At 36.3% G+C, this 13,595-nt stretch overlaps 1 protein-coding gene across 1 annotated transcript in view; it reads left to right on the plus strand.

Annotated features, from left to right (window-relative positions):
* The window catches only part of CFAP47 (cilia and flagella associated protein 47), a 358,571-nt gene that overhangs the window by 243,542 nt on the left and 101,434 nt on the right, over positions 1–13,595 (plus strand). The window contains exon 52 of the mRNA XM_075491883.1: positions 11,484–11,659. Within this exon, the coding sequence (XP_075347998.1) occupies positions 11,484–11,659 (176 nt within the window). The remainder of the gene's footprint in view (positions 1–11,483; positions 11,660–13,595) is intronic.

Below are 13,595 nucleotides of genomic sequence, written 5' to 3' on the forward strand. Positions count from 1 at the left end.
AAGTAATTAAAGGGGTGTTTCATCTATGCTAGATGAGTGGTCATATACATGAAAAATAACTGTCAAGTGAAGAAAGAGAGTAGCCTTGTAAAATTAAACTACTATGTCACTTAGTCCGTAACTGCTGTTGCTAGCCCTGTGACTTAGGAATCAAAGCAAGAGGGGTTTTTGCTCAACCATTAAACACAGCAAGCCCACAGAAAAAGTTCTTTTTAAAAAATTTGCTCACTGATGGTGTCTGGAGTACAGATTGTATAGCTTAGTGAATTAGGTATTAAAGTAATGTCACTGAAAGGAAAATTTAATGTTTGAACTCTGTTCCCTGGATATACCTCTAATAATTGTCTTGCTAATTAGTGGAACTTGTGCTAGATTTTAGCTCAAGACAAAACATGGTTGTATATACACTCTGTAGGGTTGGTTTTTTCTTTTTTTTAAAATAACTATGAGAGGAACCTGAAAGAGACAGTGAGAAATTCTCCAAAAAATGTAGTTATCTTAAGTATAACTTTTCAAACTATTTTTGGAGTCTCTTACAAGTGATGATCTGTGAATTTTTCTGCAGAAGTATAACCTTTAAACCTGTCCTGCCATTTTTCTGAGTTGCCAAGAAAATTGGTGGTACTGCCACTGGTTTTCCCCTCAGTGATTAATGTGAACCAGTGACTACTGAGAACTCACTGCTTTCCTTGTGTAATACAAAGAAAAAGGAAGAAGAGTTCTTTATTGCTCCTTCCATTCCTATGAAGTTTGTCCATCTGTGTAACAGGAAGCTGTATCTTTTAAGACTAATCTGGCAGGGGTACTACTGCTCTCACAAAATGTAGCGATATCCCTGCTTCTCCAAAATAGTGTTGCTGTGTTCCCATGATCAGAATACTATTTAAAAATGCTGGAGTGAAATTCCAATACTATTTCATAGTTATGCATCTCTAGAACATGGGTTGAAGCAGCTAGCTGTTCTTTTCTGCGGGATTTCTATGGATAGTATGCACAGCTTCTGAAACAGCAAATGATAATTAAATGGCATCATTACCATGAGCAACAAGTTTATCCACACATACATTCTCAAACAACATCTGAATCAGGAACTTTAAGTATATAAAACTAGTTGATTACGGGGTTTGATTTGAAAACAGATGCTGTGATGAAGTTTGTAAAATGTCGTTAACTCAGGAATTACTTGCTTTAAGTTATACAATTTTAGTTGACATTTTTACTTTAGGCTAAAACCCTACCTATTTTAGATGGTTTGGCCTATTGAAAAAGGAATCCAGATCTTTCCTCTTCTATTTGAATTAGAGTAAGGAATGACTATGTAATTGTGACAATATGAACATATCTCTGGCACTTGCTTAATCATCATCCTCACTAGAAAGGAGGGGCCAGTGTCTGTTACTGTCTGAAGACTGTTCTTCAACCTTTTTAAAACGAACTTGCTGCTTGATTTCAATTCCTGGTATAAAGGTATATGAAAATCATTGCAACTGAAATCTTAGAAGACTAAAGAGAAGGTAAAGTCTCGGTGAGCATAGAGACTACATTAGTTTAATCTCCAGAACTATTTGCATAAAAGTAACCTAAAGGTCATACAATTGGTTCCCTGCAGCAGATATTTCTATTGAACGAATTCCAGCTAAAGGTATTTGAGAGAAATGTGGAGTAAAAATTAACACTACTCATTTCACATGGAAAGAGATAGTGAACATGTACTCAGTAATTATTCATTTATATATTTCTCTGGGATTTAGAAAGGATACTTTACAGAGAATTTTAACAGTTCAAAGGAACCATCTGAGAAAGCAGGAAGCTTTCAAAAGCCAAATTATAATTTGTTTGTGAATATTTGTTTTTCATTAATTAAATAACACTTCCAGTTATTATGAGTTGTTTGTACATTTGCAGGTATTTTTAGTTGTAAATACAGAGAAAACAACCATATTTTTTAATTTTACCAATTGATAATTATTCAGTATCTTCAGCCATTGACAACACTGTAACAATTTACAATTTTTAAAAAAATATTTTTTGGTTACTGTATTTTACTTTGGTGTTTACTGTGGATTTCCCAATGGGGAACAGTAGTACACAGGCTGAATTTAGGCTGATAAATTCAGGTTCATTATCTCAGATTGTTTAGAAAAATGGACTGTAACAGTTACTTTGCCTTGCAAATATTCTAATGGATTTATTCAGTTTGTATGTAGAGGTCAAGAAGTAAGCCGATTCTTAAGTTTTTATGTAAAATGTCTAAAAGGCTGGCAGTTATTGCTTTGAGCACACTTACCCTTTAGCAGTTGTCTATTTCATGGAGAAAATTCTAAGTGTATATTGCTGGTTCACTGAGTCAAGAGACTTTCTAATCCATCCATATATTTGAAAAATAGTATTGGCTGTCTTGAGAGGAAGTATCTAATATGTGAGCTCCAAGCAGGATCTGTACAGCAGGAGATAAGCCAGAGGGGAAGGTCTGTTTTGAACAGTGAATTATTAGTTTCTGCTTTAATAAAACCAAATGCCTGGAAGGGATTGAGTTTGGTTTCCACGTAAGTGCGGAGACAATAGTTTTGTCTGTTCTCTGCCAAATCTTTCTCTTTTTCTCTCTCTCTCAAGTCCCTGAGAGCTACATGAGTACTGAAAAGTTGGTAACGTAACTCTGAAACATATGCTGCCCGCCCCCAATTCCACGAGAGTTGTTCTTGCCGAGTTGAAACTTGTACCACTGTTGCCATTTGTAATGGCTCCCAGATCCTTGCCTAGCGCACTGCTTCTTCTGCACTCTTCAGGGCTGATTTTAAAAGATCCCTGTCATAGTCTTCACGCTTAGCAAGATGTTTACATGCAGATCTAAGAATAGGCAGGGTGTTTCCATTACTGGTTCCAGCTCTTTCCAACCTTCAACCCTCCTTGTTTTTGGCAGTCTCTAGAAAAATGAATGCAACAGTCTGTTCTGTGTGATCCATACACAGCAGATGGTGACTGTAGGATGAATGTAACAATTGAGAAACACTTCATTGATATTTACCCAAGGCTTAAAATTGAAATCTCAGGAGGATACCTTTTACTCTACAAAAGATATAGGATGAAATAATAGCTCATGTCCAGATACATGGATATGCCAAAAAAGTATATTTCAGGTGATTGTAATGGCAGTCCTTTCCCTCACAAGACGATCTGCCAGGTACTCAAAACTGAGCACACAGGAATATGGAGAGATCATTATTTAAAGGGCTTTATATTCTTACTCATAAATCCATGGTTCTCTAATAAACACTTTCTGCCACATCTTTCCCATACCACCCCATACAGAGGGAGAGGCTGCTTTCTGGGTGACAGCAGAACTAGTTGGACTGCATAGAGAGACCCAGAAAAGTGTAAGGGTGGGCCTTGGTTCAGACTGCTCGAATTTTAGCTCTTTCAGAGGTTCTAGTAACAGATATCAGTCAATAAGAATATATATTTTCATGTTAATATTATTAATAAATGTTGCGTGTGATGTAGTGAACTTGCATTACTTTTTTAGCGTAAATACTAAAAAACTAATACAGATATCTCTAGTATGTCACATATGGAAGACAAAATTAATAATGCAGCATTTGTTGTATGTGAGACAGTGATCTGTGAGCAAACTTCAAGGACTTAAAAGAACTTTGCTTGGAGCAACAACTAACAATGAGGATGTTTTCTTTTTAAAGTTTATCTGACCTTTTAAGTCATAGTAAGTCATAGAACTGGATAACTTATAGAGACTATTCCTTCAGATTTATATACATTTCTGTTTTCAGAAAAGCTATGAACATTTAAGAAATTCTCTTTGCATTATAATACTGATACTCTCTGGCTCCTGAGACTGAAGAGACATCCCAAAAATAAAGGTTGGATTTAAAAAAACAAGTGTCTAGGATTTGGGAGAGGAAGGTTTTTATCCGAGGCATTTCACCTGTCAATATGAGCTTATTTGTCATTTTCTACTCTTGGAAAATTCAGGAGAAAAAGTTATTCTCAGTACAAACCCTGACATTTTCAGTTTTGTTCTAGAATTATCTCTACTTCTGTATGTTTTGTGCCAGTGATAATTATGGTATCAGTCTTTTAAATTGCAAAGAAACATGCTTCCTTAAAAATATCTTTTTAGACCTACAGAATAAGAGAGTTACAGCAGGTACAAGGTCTAAGACAGTCAAATTAATTAGCATTTTACCTCTGCTGATTGAGTAACTTGATGGTAGGTGCTGTAGCTGAGATGTAAATTATCTCATTAGTATGGTCATAAAAATCCAGTAAAATGAAATATTATCAGAGTTGGTTACTAGTTTTAAAAAGTAAAGAAGTACTTTTAGTTAGCCCATACCAGCATGAGCTAGGAGTAGAGGCAAATAGTAGGATATTTGCTTCCACATGTGTAGCAGGAGTCATTAAAGTTGATGGAAGTATTGTAATAACTAGTCATTACTGCTATTCTATAACAGTACCATTAGGTTCTGATAGGTGGTTGTAAGTTTATTTTTACCAAGTATTTCTGAAAGTCTTGGAAGCCCTGGAATATGAGCAGTGCTAGTGACTGCCTTTTCCTGACAGTTCTGAGCGAGCTGATACCTCAGCATTTCACTGATGTGGTCTTTATCATGTTTGTAGTTTCATTCCAGAGGGAGCTTTCTAACCTCACCACATCAAATTTTCAATCCGGGACAGTATGCCCATAGTGCAATTATCAGTTTCAATGTCTAATAGGGTAAATTAAATGCTATTAGAATAAGTCCCTGGAAATAATTCTCTTGTTTCAGTAGCTGACTTCATTATGAATATGCAGAAATCATCAGCACTCACCAAGTCAGTTCTAATCTGTTGGAATTTTGAATTTAGGCACTATTGTAACTTCGTCTAGCACTTGAAAACAAATCAGTGAGACCAGAAGAAAATAATTGCAGCTAACTGTTTGTTGTAGCATTATATGCGTAGATACAGTTAGGTCAGGAATTGAACTTTGTAGTTCTGTATACGTTCAAAGTCCCGGGATGATAATGCACTTCTTTGGTAAATAAGAGAATGACAAAGATTTTCTTAAATACTTAACATGACTGACATTCACAAAGATCTCTGTGGGTAAGATTTAGTCTAGATCTGAAAGAAATTATTGAAAAAGACAGGTTTTGCTAATTGTCTACCTGATATATCAGCTATTTGGAAACTGAAAGTATCCTAAATTTTACATCTCCTTGACTTCCCTGAAAGAGAGGACTGGTTACAAATGGTGATTGTCACTATTCTGAGGCTAAGTTTGGGAAAATATCTCTGTGTCATGACATGCTGGAAGAAGAATTACATATTACCTTTCCATGAGACGTAACTGACTCTCTGAAAATGCAGTAGTAAGGGATAGCTCTCTTGACTTCATTATCTAAGAGCAATACATTTCTAACTTAGAAATGTTGCACTTTCTAGTGCTTTTATTGAGTGACACTGACCTTAAGTATTTTGTTCTGGCATTGTGGATATGCCAGTCTAAGAAGAAGATAGGACATTCTGAAAAAAAGAGAAATGTCTCTTTTTGAGGTGCAGCCTGGATTTACTGAAGCGTCAGTCATCCAAAATAGTCCTATTGAACAAGGACTGTAAATACATCTATTGATTTGATTCAACCCATGTTTTCTGTCATTGGCACCTCATATATTACATGTATCTGCACAGCAAAGCGACCTATAAGAATGATGAATAGGAGCTGTATTGAAATCTGTTAGTTGCTGAGTCATGCTTTCCAAAAATGTTGTTGACAAAGTAGATGTAAATGATTTTCCTGTAAAATCCTCTGAAGATTAATTTGATCCTTTGTTACATTAATGCAGTGGCAGATATCTCCTTCCAGACTGGCTGTGGTAATGGAAAAGATTAACCTATTGTTATATTATTTAGTAGTGCTCCCTAATCTGATTCAGCTTTGATAAGCCAGGTTACTGTACATGGTGGCTTAGGCAACTGGGCTGATCAGTGAATGTGCCAACCTTCAGTACAGAGGTTGGCAAAAAGTAGCCGTAATTGGTAATTTCTTCATCTCATGCTGCTGGATCTGAAAAGGATATCTGCCTGTGGTGTCAGGAAGATGGAGAATTACTGAGCTTCAGTCTACAGGGACTCAGAGGTGGCCTTGATTTCAAATGCAAAGGAGTATTATTTAAGATGTAAGCATAGTTATTACTTCCTCAGGTATGGGAATTTGGGATATTAATTTGACTTTGAGTCAGTCTGTATCCCCTTGTCAGGTATGTTTTTTATAATTATCTTAATATAGCATTTCTCTTGTAATTCACCTTCTCTTTGCTCCAACTTCTTCTATCTATCTGTACCAAACCAGAAACATTATACAGATGGACAAAACTGGGGTGCATGGATGTCCAAATATGCGCATATTATTTAGTTCATTAGCTTTTCCTATATGTGTTACAATTTATTTTTGGTGTGGGTTTCTCAATGTGCATGATTTCTTTTGGTGGAGCTGAGGACATCATAGATAGCTTCAGTCACAGAATATCATGCTTTTGCAGTCCCCTCCTTTCCTTTAATTTCAGAAAGATGTTTTTAGCAATCATCTGTTGCAAAACATTGTTTTCCCAGTTTGTTTGCTTGGTACAATGTCTATTCCCTATTAAGAGGTTAACAGTGCAGTATTTTTTAGTCAGTGAGCTTAGAATTATTGTAATAACTTACAAACTAATCATCTCTGTATTCTGTTTTAGGGCATTATTACTTAGGCACTAATGCACATTTCAGCTAAAAGAAATTCAATTCAGTGTGATTTTTATATGTAAATTTACATCTGAAACTCATTGCACTATTAGCCTTTGATATTAAATGTCCTGTGCACATTTTTTTCTTCTAGTTAGTTTCTTGTACTCTAATAGTGATACGAATGGATTCCTTACTAAGCAAGTTTTACAAATATATAATTTGCTTAAGGTGTTTAGTTCTAGATTTTGAGTAGTTCAATCTGCTGTTCTGATAAAGACTTAACTGTTGATGAACAGTTGGTGCCTTTTTGCAAGCTGATATTTTGTAAGGCAAAATATGCCAAGTAAAATGGGAAAATAGAGTATGAAGATAATGGCAATGCTGTAATTCTCTGTCGTCATAACCTTACATGGAAAGGAGAGGGTTATCTTGGCAATTAGTTTACATCACGGCGGGGGTGGGGTGGGGGTGGGGAAAGGTCTTGTATGGTGAGGTACAGTGAGGGAGGTGGTTTACTTCACAAAGATCTGCTCCGTTAACTTACAAGTGACTAGGAAGCTGGAAGGACTCATCCCCTCAAGACATAGGAGGTTAGGACTTCCATGTGTCTGAATGATCAATGCGAGTGTCGTGGTTTAACCCCAGCTGGCAGCTCAGCCCCACGCAGCCGCTCGCTCACTCCCCCTCGGTGGGATGGGGGAGAGAATCGGAAGAGCAAAAGTAAGAAAACTCGAGGGTTGAGATAAAAACAGTTTAATAGGGAAAGCAAAAGCCGCATACGCAAGCAAAGCAAAGCAAGGAATTCATTCACCACTCCCCATGGGCAGGCAGGTGTTCAGCCATCTCCAGGAAAGCAGGGCTCCATCACGCGTAACAGTTACTTGGGAAGACAAATGCCATCACTCCGAATGTCCCCCCTTCCTTCTTCTTCCCCAGCTTTATATACTGAGCATGACATCATGTGGTATGGAATAGCCCTTTGGTCAGTTTGGATCAACTGTCCTGGCTGTGTCCCCTCCCAGCTTCCCGTGCACCTGGCAGAGCACGGGAAGCTGGAAAGTCCTTGACCAGTGCAGCAACAACTAAAACATCTCTGTATTATCAACACTGCCTTCAGCACAAATCCAAAACACAGCCCCATACCAGCCACCACAAAGAAAATTAACTCTATCTCAGCTGAAACCAGGACAGCGAGAAAGGCCCAGCTGAGTGTGGGCATGTGGGTCTGGATTAGAAGTGTGTGTGGAGAGTAGAAGTGGTGAGGTGAGGTGTGTGTTGGAGGCACCTTGCATCAAGCAGTTCAAGAGCCAGCTCTGATTCCTGAAACTAATTTGACCAAACTGGGCTGAACTATGTTCAGCATGGCCCTGAAACTCTGTCATCAACTCTGCTGATCAACTCAGTTGAGCCTCTTTTGTTCCAAGAAATGGAAATGAATAATAATCAGGATACAACAGGAGACTCTACTTTAACTCCTACTACTGACATGTAGACACACTGATGGTGACATTGAAAGCTCTGATCATTTTGAGCCTATGCAAGATAGAAGGCCAAGATCTGTTTTTTTCAAGAATATTGCCACCATTGCAAGTTCAATCTTTGAGTAAGCAACATTCCTGCTTATCATCAGATGCAGCACAGAGAAAGAAGGCACTTCTTACTTGTCAGTTTAGAAGAACAATGATTTGGACAAGGACCTACAAAGGGAAGAATTTCTCCTGCACTATCTCACCAGGCCTATCAAAATAGCTTTCTTAGCACTTACCTGACTTGAAAATTTTCTTCTATAGCAATAGCCTGGCAAACTCAGGAACAAGTACAAATGCTTTCTCCTCAAGGTCCATGGACTGGAGAAGCTGCAAACAAATGCAGGGTAAATGTCATCTCCGTAATGAAACTGGATTTTAATTGAAAACAATTGTTCTAAAGCATTAAGAATTGTATTTAGTGTCTTAGAAACTTTGGCCAGATAGTGCTTTTATTGACACCTAATGATGGTTAGAATAGGGTTATTACTGAAGTTTGAACACAGAGAAGTGTTATGCAGAGTCATTTTAGAATGTGTCCATCTTCCTATAAGCTACCTTGTCAAAGTTAAAGGAGGATTAGTTGGTAGTTCAGTGCAGTGTATACATTAATAAAATGTAAAATTACATATTATGGACTTAAATCCTTTAGGTCCAGTTGCTAAAAGAAGGATGTAGAGAATGGGATGATGAGAAAATCTTTAGTATAAAATATGTCAGGAAAATATTTCAACAAACAGGTATAATATCACAAAAGATCAATTGATGATGATGAGCATCTTCTGAAGCAAAATCTTGATAAGAGTATTAGACCTATACATAGGCTCAGGCTATTAGTGTAGGATAAAGTGTAAGCAGTCAATTGTTTTTTCAAGTTCCACAGAGAATAAATGTTATCTCATATTTACATTTTATTTTATTTGACCTTATGTTAGATTATTTTAAATGACCTTCACTGGACAACAAGTGGATCACAGCAAGTACTAAAGGATTAAAAACATGACATATTGCACCAGAATGGCTCTATCCTGGGCACTGGCAGTCTTGATACAAGAAGCAGTTTGAGGAATGAGATTAATTCTCTTCTTTTTTCAACTTTTACATTTTTCCTCTGTCAAAATGTTTATAAAAACCACAACACTAAAATGTGGATCTAAATTAATGACTATAAATGTGTTTGGAACTTGCCTATGATGTTAATCCTTTGCATTCTTTCTGATAAAATGGTACTTTCAGGAGAAATAATACTCTCAGCAATTGCATGGGTGTTTTGTTATTTATCCTAGTACTATGCCTCCATAACAATCCATTAAGGGCTAGAAATATACGATATATATACATTCTGTTGATAAATGTACATCTGCTCTCATTACCATCCATGAAGTAGCAGATCTTTGAAACATTTATAGCAATTCCAGGGAAATTTCCTGGGAAATTCCAGGGAAATACGTAATCCTAGCTACTCATTTTATACTGGCAAGAGAACACTCTTTTACATTAAGCTAATGTTGGCAATATAAAATCTCCTTTGTGTGCAAGGTTACAAAGGTTTCTTTGATAGTTGCTGCTTTTTTCCTAAATAAGCAGTCCAATATTTCCTTTTTACTGTAAAAGTATTTCTTCAACACAGCATGTAGATGTTTTACTTTAAACTTGTTATGAAGCCTTTAGTAATAAAATGGTAGATAGATTTAGAAATTTGTTTGCACCAGTAAAAACTATTAATCTGAGCTTTAAAATATTTTATGGCAAATTTAAATCCCATCTTACCGATGCAAGGCACTTGAATGATTTAAATTGTTGGTGTAATCTTGCCATCTGTAGAACATTAAATGTGTCTTATGTGTGTTCCAGTAGTCATTTTCTATAAATGTAAATATATAGAAATTTAGCAAATCATAGGCAGGCTCAAAGCAGAGTGAGGTAGCTGTGTGTGGGGTTGTAAAGTATTTCATGTTCAGTTTTTAGTGTATTATTAATTTTAATAGATATTTTATCTTTTTGTCCTTTCATATTGCAATTTGAATTATTTACCTTTTACAAAAAAGTATATGGCAAAATTTTGCTGTGAGAACCAAATCACCATATGTTAAAAAAAACCCCTGCATTTTGAAATAAACTGTTTGGTTAGAGCAAAGGGAGGAGACCAAAATAGGGATAGAGATAAATATAGATACAGAGAAATAAATACATATATTTGGTTTTGGATTTTGCATATTTTATATAGATGAACGTATATGAATAGAACATATGTATTTTAAACTGCAGGTATGCATCCTGAATTGTGACAGTGGACTTCCTTCATTAATATATTCCTTCCTGTCTGGAGTGTTTCGTTTCATAAAGTATATTAATATTTACACACATAGGGTACATAGGATGGATTTACACTATTTTTTTTTTTTTTAACCTTACAGGGAAGAAGGGGGTCACTGGAACACTGCTGAAATATAGCAGTGTTTCAAGGGCTGCTCAAGAATGCAGTGTAGGAGCTGTGCAGAATGAGCAGCCTTTGCCCAATTCCTGCTCATCTTAAAGGTGTTCCACGTGTAAAGTATGCATATTTATCTAATCAGGCCATAGTTTGGCTCCCTTTTATTACAGTAACTGGAATTTAATATGCGTCTTTAATAGTAGCCATGTTTTCCGGATGGCCAAGAAAAGATGGTCCTTGCCTGAAGTGTTCATAGACTTTAAACAGAAAGATATGGAGACCACTAGTAAGGGAAATGGCTAAAAGGAACGAGAGAAGGAATGTTTATTGTGATGGTGTTGTTTTAATGTCAAGTATTATGATGTAACTTAAAAATTAAGAGGAACGGATCCTGCAGAATTCAGCCTGAATCATTTGCCAGCTTGCAAAGTGGACATTTTCAACTGTGCTTGGCTGTTGGGAGATGGCTTGGAGGGTTTACCTGGTTGGGACAACAGCAGATCTGCCTGTAAGGTGTATTTTGGCAAGCCTCAGCTGTATCTTGGAAGGTGAAGTAGCTTGTTAGAATGCAGACTGGCCAGGAAGACTTGAACTTTTCCTTATTTATGGAATTAAAGAGTTTACAATTTGCAGATTGGCTGAAATGTCTCTTGCTGCAACTTCTCTTTTTTGGGTTAGTTCACACACATCAAACAAGGTGCAGCCTGTGTTTGCATAAGTGTAAATCATGAGTAAGCATCTTACTCTTGTTTGAGAAAGATGTGTAATGGCTCATAATTAATTTTGTGGTTTTTTTCTAGGATACTATTGGAATTCATATTCCCATCACTAATCCTGTGGATAAAATTCTCCAGCTGAGTGTGGTGCTGGAGAATCAGTCACTTTGTGGACAAAAGGCTTTCATTCTTAGGCCCAAACAAACATTTTTGTATCACCTGAAGTTTTCCCCAGCTGTTGTTGGCACTTCAGATGGAAGGTAAGTTGTAGAGTTTTGATACTTGTGGTTGTGGCTCTTGTACTAATAATTGAACTACTTTCATTGAAACCTTGGTCACTTGATGTAGATATCACCCTAAAAAAACCCACAAAAGGTAATAAATGGAATTTAAAAAAACTCCAACTTTAGATATATTGTATCCCACACAGCAGCTTTCCTCTGAGGGGAAAAACCTGACTGACAGGCAGTAGAATAAATCCTAGTGATTCTAGTTCACTGGAATTCAGTGAACAATGTTTTCGACATTTACTTAATATTAGAAGTGCCCTCTGAAAACTTCAGATGAATTGTAAGTTTTGTAAATTTTAAGTTCCGTAAAGGGAATAACATGATTTCATTTTTCTTCTGAGAAGGAACGAAACTATAACAACATAACTAAAACCAGGTGAAGAACCCTTTAAAAGTCTTCACATAAATCCATTTAGCTTCAGAATCTTCCATTAATTAACAATGATCTACTAAATGAACATGGAGAGGTTTTAAATTACAAATTTTTCATTACATTGGAAATCCCCATGAAACCATGCAGGTATATCATAATTAGCAATACAAAGGCAGATGACCTCTTGGACTTAGTTTCAGCTGAGCCAGTTCAGCAAGTTACTGAAGAGTGCAGAATTGCAAAGCTTATTTTCCTGGAATTTGGTTAGCAAAGCATTATTTAGTTGAAGGGCTGATTGAAAAACAATTCCCTGGTTTTCAATGATATCAATTGACTAGAAAAAATACGGGGATGGGGAGGAGGGTGGGGTGATTGTTTAGGAGGAGGACAAAGACAGATGACCTGTGTTCAAAGATCCAATATTTCCAAAGCCAAAATACATGTATTTCAATGTTTTGTTCAATTTGCTTGTATTGATTTTTCCAAAGACCAGAGTAATGGCAGGTATCATTGTACCATACAGCTTTCAAGCAATGCTGTTTTATAAAAATGAGTACTGTTATCAGTCTAGTAAAATTTTTTTCTGTGGGAATTTGTTGAATTTATGCATTCTGAAGCTGCAAAAGAGAATAGACCTCATTTTTTCATACCAGATAATATTTCTGGTATTTTTCAAGTGCAGAATTTCCAAATAATAAAATAAAGGTTTGTTTTAACTGGCAAAACATTGGGCTCAGCTGATTGGTAGGCTGGGACTTAGGGGAATATATGTAAAGATGACATAAACCACACCTGTACATATTCAATACAATTATGCAGCACTGTACTAGAAAGCTGTCTAATCACTGCTTTATATTGCAGTAGCTCCCAAGGACTACAATTATAGCTGGCCAGAGGTACTTCCACATTACATCCACACTATTATCTTTTTTTCTAAAGCCATGCTCTGTTTCCTTTGCTGTGGTAGCAGCTGGGAAGAAGTGTTACAAAAGTGTTTGTGGCAGGTGTACCTTTTCAAATGGATGATTCTTTCGTAAGCTGTTTTATGCTCACTTTAAAGGCTCTGTTGGCAGAGAGGATAGTCTGGAACCATAAAGTCATGGAACAGACATAGTTATCTATCATTTAGAACAAGAACTGGTCCTTAGTTGGTCATGGGTTTGCACAGTGCATTTCCTGTAAGTTTTTATATGCTTACAGTGCTTTGGTTTAATGTTATTATGACTCTGCTACTCAAAAAACCAAGAAATAGAAAAAGAAATCTGCAATAGGAAAGGAATGTGTTAGAATGTCTGTCACAGAAATATACTGCTGTACATATCTCACCTAGCAGCAAGCAATTTTCAGTCATGACAAGATTTGATTGTATATCAAAACAGTATATTGAATATTCCTTTGAAGCATATCTCTTTGTCACGCTCATATAAATGTGTCTATATCTATTCTTCAGTTTTCATCACTAGATTTGAAAAGATTTTCCTTTTTAAAATCAGTGAACACTATTTCTGTTTCTTTGTCCTTTGAGTTCAAAAT

The sequence above is a fragment of the Mycteria americana genome, chromosome 1 (genome assembly GCF_035582795.1).
Source record: "Mycteria americana isolate JAX WOST 10 ecotype Jacksonville Zoo and Gardens chromosome 1, USCA_MyAme_1.0, whole genome shotgun sequence".
Classification (NCBI taxonomy): Eukaryota; Metazoa; Chordata; class Aves; order Ciconiiformes; family Ciconiidae; genus Mycteria; species Mycteria americana.